We start from the raw sequence: 6,255 nt of genomic DNA, 5'->3' as shown, positions 1-6,255 counted from the left end.
TAATTTAGCGACACTCGACCAGAACCCATTCATAAGTTATACTACGTCATGGGAGATCAAAATGGACCAATCACATGTGAGCCTGGTCATTTTTATGTATATTAATTAAAAGGATTTCTACTTCGGAAAAAGCTCATGAATTTCTTGAAAATGATTGCTAGAGATCAAGATTTTGACATTCTTTTCTGTCAATGCTAAGGAAAACTTGTCGTCCTCAAAACACGACGCAGTCAAGTGAAGAGATTTCCAGCTGTTGACAGTGCAATCAGGATGTCAATCTTAGTTTTCACATCACCTTGAACTTTATAACAGGAAGTAGCAGGGCACAGTTCACAATTTTGCATTTTTTCACGTTTCGCGTCAAAATGAGAAAAAGATTTATGTAAGAAAAAAAATTTTTTTTTCAAAATTTAATGAGAAATTTTAAGTATATGTCAGCCGTTGAGCAAGATTTAATGTAATATCCGGATCTCATCACATCATTTTTATTTCATGTTTGAATGTCAGGTTTTAATATGCTGTGGATATATTGTTGGCTGAACGTAAATGAGGTCTATAGTAAAGTGATCGAGTACTTATTCCTTCATCTCTCTTTCAAGCCGTCCAATAAGATGAATGCAAAAAGGAAATGAAAATGTAAGCTTTAAGGATCTCTTCCTCAATTTTCCAACTTCGATGCGCGGAGTTTTTGCCAATAAAATATAAAAAGGCTGATGATGGCTTTTCTCAAACAAATGGAAGCATTGCATGCGTATGTCAGTGAATAACTTCAAATTTGGCTAAAACTGACGGGGAAAAATTCTCATCATAGGTAGGTAGCCTTTCTATTTGTGCCCAGCAATTCTGATCTAACATGTGAAGAAAACGTTTTCGACCTTTACCTTTCCAGTTGACGAAAATATTGAAATGAAAGACTCGAAGAGTCTTTGAAGAGGGAAAAATGTAAGAGATCTTAATTTGGCAATCCCATGTTGTTCAATGCACGTTTGTGATCATGAGCCGTCTCGAGCAAAGTTTTTCTCTATACGAACTGACCATGGCCGATCATGATAGCGTATTTATTCCGATGCCTAGTCGTGCATACTCGGGAAAAAATTCCGCTTGCGCCAAACGGGAGTCCAACAGATGACCTTCCGATTGCTATAAACAGAGATATTCTACATTTGAGTTTTATAGGGACTCGTGGGAACTCCGCGATTTAAACTGTAGGTGACAATTGTTCGGCTTTACTGCACGGACTGAAAAATAATTTCGAGGCGTCCTGTGTTACGATGTAGACTGGTGTATCTCATACCAGTGTGTAAGTGTTGGGGTGAAGGGATCATCTACTTACTGGCTCCAAGAATCCTCATTGATAATGAATGCCCGCCGATTTCGCAATCGTGCGCTGGTATATGGGCAACTCGCATTTGAGGCGAGTGTTGTGTTCTTCGCGGAGACGACGAGATTCCCCCCCCCCCCCCCCTTCCCAACTTCGAACACGTTATCGTTTTCAGAAAAAGAAAGCGCGACTCGATTTTTCCAAAGCTCTACAAAATTTTACCAGCCTTTACATTTGAGTCTTCTGATGAGGGGGTTGTGGGAGTGGTGCTGAGAGGGAAGAGGAAGGGCTATCTAAGCTTTTTCTCTCCCCCCCCCCGTCCCAAAGGCAAAGCCTGATGCCCAAGCCATCAAAAAACTGCATCCACCTCCCGCCCATCTCCTCACCCTTCCCTAGTAAGGATACATAAGCCTTATGCATAGGCTGACGAAAAGTCGAAGTGCAGTCCAGATAACCTTGAAACTTGGTAAAACAAACTGCCAAGTAACAATTTAAATGTATCGAAAATTGCGGTGGGAAATTCTTAATATTTGTGCGAGACATTGCGCTACGATTTTATAACAGGTTTCAATAAAGTATGTTTTTCATCTCTTTTTAGGCGGAGATAATATGACAATCTTGGAAGCAAAAATCTAACTGCATGAACGCGACCAGGGAGCGAAATTAAAGGAGGCCTAAAAAGATCCTATATGAGACCGGACCCTAACCACGAGAAATGCAATACGTTTGAGTAAAACTCTTGTACGCCGGAAAGGAAAGTTTACATTAGTTTACAAAACGTAACACAGGAAAGATTTCGTTGGTGCCGAAACAAAGATTCATCTGTTCCAGACATCGGCATATCTGAATATTAAAAAAAAATGTTTGGCACTGAACAGATATTTTTCCTCTAAGGGCCGATTTACACAATACGATTTTGTCCCATGCGACAAGCTCACGACAGGCCTACGACATGACTTACGATTGTCGCAGCGTTTTAAAACTTGTTTTAAAATGCTACGACATTTTTTCTGGCGTACACAACAATCGTAAATCATGTCGTGGGCCTGTTGTAAGCCGTTGTCGCATGCGACAAAGTCGTACCGTGTAAATCGGCCCTAAGATAGTAAAACCACAGTGACAACTTAGGAACAGGCCCATTTAGCCTAAATGACGTGAATTATATTACTTTGATGACAAAACTAATCAGTCAAGATCACTGTGGATTACGCTGCAAAGATAAACCATCGCAAGAAAACAGGTGAAAACACCGTAAAGAACCAATCACAATTTGACATGCAACTTGCTCAAAGCGCGGGAAAGACACAATCGATTGGTTTGGGTTTTGCGTGTCATTGGTTAAAAAGGTGGCACCAGCATTTTAAGCCAATCAGTAAATCGGAATAAAATCAATTTCGACATTCAGTCTAGTTGAAAATTTATTTTGCTCTAGTTTATTACAAACTTAATTTTCTAAAACGTGCACCTCCATTTCCGCGAAATTTCGCTGCTTAGAGCACAATTTTCTGCCAAATCACGAAATATTCTGATTTTAATGATAACGTGACCACACCATAGCTACCAATATACCTTTGACGCACATCCACTTTCGTGTTAACTGTTGAAATTCTACTTTCATACAGCAACATATAAATGTAAACAATTATCACGAAAGTAAGACTATTTTCTCATGAAATAGCACTTTACAACTGCCATGTTTGAATGCCAGAATAAATTCGTACAGTTTGATTTCACATTTTGACTTTATTCATTTATTTTGTCTTGACCTATATTTTAAAGTATATTCGATATTTGACCTTGGGTCAGTTTTTGTTAACAAGTGTTAAAACGTTTGGGTGTGATAAGTCTCTCTATGTCTTCAAAACTTAGCAATTAGCTTACTTAGCAATTAATCACTATCTAAAATACCATAATGCTCTTAGTTTGCCTTCCAAAATTTTGCATAAGCATTGTTGTTATTTCCTCTTGGCACTTACAATGGTCCCAAGAGAAACTGGAAACAAGTTTGGAGGGCAAACAAAGAGGCTAAGTAGATCATGTACGCTTCTACATGTTGTATTCCTGTGTAGAGCATGTGATGATACTTATAAAGGAGTATTGAAGGGAGTGGTCAAAGGTGGAGATATTTAATAATTTATGTTTGCAGAAACTCTTTTTACTAAACAGAGACAAAAGATCAAATATCACATGAGCACTGTCACATGGTCTGTAGTGGGAAAAGCAAATTTGGTCTACTAAATAATTGTTTTTCCATGACTTGAAGGGCAAATGGCCACTTTTTCAGGAAAAGCATATGGCAGTTTTACAAACTCAATGGCTTTTTGGGAAGTTTGAGAATCGGTCCCCTGACCTGTATATTTTATCTTTAGTGACCACTCCAGTACCGTAATTCTCCTTACAGTATCATCACATAGAATACTAAAAAGGTACTGTTTATGACAGTGAAGAAAACGATCTCTAGATATGAAGCTTCCTCAGTTACAAACAGATTCTCCTAAATAAAAAATGTATACAGTAAGTCAGTTGAGAAAAAATGTACCTTCACAAGTACCATTAAAGATGCAAACCCGCCTTGGCAATAAGAAGTTTTGCTTACGAACTCAAGCTCAAATTCTAACAGTTATGTTACGTATGCATGTGGTCTAACCCTAACTATGCCCACATACTACCACTACCAGTAATTTTTGCAAGCAAACAAGTAGACCTTCTACTGGTAACTTTTCCATAACTAGAGAAAAATATTTCGGTTTGTTTTTTACTACTGGAATATATCATTTCGGTTTGTCCATCCATGGAACACTAGAGCTCAATCAAAAACTATGTCCCCTCCTTTACCCCATTGACTCCTGGGATTCAGACTTAAGGACAGTGCCTACTAATTCAAAGATATTTTTGCAAGTGTCATTGAAATCCAAAAGGGAATTAGGGGGACCCACGCATTTTTCCAAGATAATTCAAGAATAATATTTGTAAAAAGTTCTAAAATACAAAGCAATGTATAGTGTTTTTTCTCAAATTGAAGCTTGATTATCTCTCAAAAATGCATGGTTACCCCCAATTTTCTTTTTAGACACCAAGACTACTTACTAAGATCTACTTTCTCTGGATAGTTTTAAACCGCGCAAAAATATCCCTGGATTAGTAAGCATCACTGATAGGAAACTCGAGTATCTCGAGATGCACAGAACGTATGCGCAGTAATAATAGTAGGCACCGTCCTTAACAGATTTTAATCTGTCTAACACCAGACGATTTTACTCATAAACTGGGGACATCCTACTGCGCTTGAGGAGTCAGTGGGTAAAAAAGCCTTAATCATTATTTTGCAACTACTTGCAAGATTGTGATGAAACTCATCCAATAAATGTTTCAAAATAAAGAATTCCCTTGTACCTCCACAATGAATGCCAGCTCAATGGAACCAGCAGTCAAACTCTCTCAAACCCTTCTAGAACATTCCTCTCCAGGGTAAAATCATAATGGTATTGTTCAACATTTGGTGGTGATCTCATCATTACAGCACCTGCAGCCTGTTGATTCATTTGTTGCATGAGCTGAAGTGGTTTTGACAGTTCCATGGGTAGGTCTGACACGGTCAGGAAAGTTTCATCTCTTCTTGGAAATACTGTCTCTTTCACTTTTGCTTCAGTTGTTATATGCAAGGTTGATGCTAAAAGGAATTAACTAAAAGTTGAATATGAAACAGCTTTTTCTTGATCGTAAATTTGGGACTAACAGGATGAAATATGAGTTCTCGTACAGTAAAGATTCCTTCTAATATCTTCCAAGAGCTAGGATTCTTCCACGTCTGTGTAAATAGTAATAATTACCGGCATCCTCTTTCTCTCCATCAGACAGACCACCTTACTAGTAACAGCTTCCTGGCACTTGAACATACTAACTTGAAAATTATGCTCACGCTAACGAAAATTAATTTCCCTGCATTTGTCACGTGCCTTTAAGGTAATTTTAACCTTGGTCTCTCAATCAGAACAGTCAACAACTAAACTAAAAAATCTTCTGCCAACTTTTTTAGAAAATTATCCTATCCCTTCAGGTAATTTTGTATATAACTTTACCAAAGTTGAACCTAGTGTTACAACCCGTACTCGTTCTGGAAGAATGATAAAGAAGCCTGAGAGACTGGACCTATGAATAGTTATACTAACCCCACCCTAGTGTGTAGGACTTAGAGTGTCATGTGACTTTCGTTGTTGTTCCCGCTCTTGTTATCGAAGGCTTTTGTACGTCGTAGCATTTCACTCGTATACATCCCCTTGGTAAATCGATGTGTAGCCGAGTCCAGTGGATTAAAGTTGTGTTACGCTTCAGTGTCTCATCGTAAATGCTAACACCTAGTTTGTCAATATCTAAGTCAGAACTAGAATAGGCTATAAAATAGAATACCTTTTAATTAAAAATAACCATGTACTGTCTTAACTTTTGTTTTTTGAATATCCAATCATGGACTTCCTTTTAGAAGCTCCCTCCATTTAGGGAAATGTACACTAAGTCTTGATTTTTTCTTATTCAGGCCGCATTTTTAGGTAACAAGACAAAATCTGGAACCTTTTAAATAATCAGGGCTCGACACTAACGGTAGCCAACTAGCCACAGACTAGTGAAATTTCAGTTTTGAGCTTCCACTAGCCACTGGGGCATGTAAATATTGTGAAGCAGTGGATCGAGTTCTGGACAAAACCAAAAATTCAAATTATTTGTTGTGGATTAGGCAAAAGGAGAGAATAGAAACAAACAACAGAAACTGTGAGCGGATTCTCTGGAATTTACTGCCTTAGAAAATGATAAGTTGACAAAAAAAAAAACAACAACAAACGCGGATTACAGTTTCCCCACGCTACGTTACGAAAGATTAATCCCGTGTGAATTCACTGTCTCCATATGCGCGTGACTTCGTCGCAAACAGCCGCAGG

The 6,255-nt window shown here is 38.2% G+C and overlaps 1 protein-coding gene across 1 annotated transcript in view; it reads right to left on the bottom strand.

The window, feature by feature from the left end:
- Positions 1 to 3,044: 3,044 nt before the first annotated feature.
- The window catches only part of LOC138032550 (uncharacterized), a 7,179-nt gene continuing 3,968 nt past the window's right edge, over positions 3,045 to 6,255 (bottom strand). The window contains exon 3 of the mRNA XM_068880288.1: positions 3,045 to 4,991. Within this exon, the coding sequence (XP_068736389.1) occupies positions 4,750 to 4,991 (242 nt within the window). The 3' untranslated portion in view covers positions 3,045 to 4,749. The remainder of the gene's footprint in view (positions 4,992 to 6,255) is intronic.

The sequence above is a fragment of the Montipora capricornis genome, chromosome 1 (assembly GCF_036669925.1).
Source record: "Montipora capricornis isolate CH-2021 chromosome 1, ASM3666992v2, whole genome shotgun sequence".
NCBI lineage: Eukaryota > Metazoa > Cnidaria > Anthozoa > Scleractinia > Acroporidae > Montipora > Montipora capricornis.
This window is presented reverse-complemented; position numbering and strand designations above follow the sequence as displayed.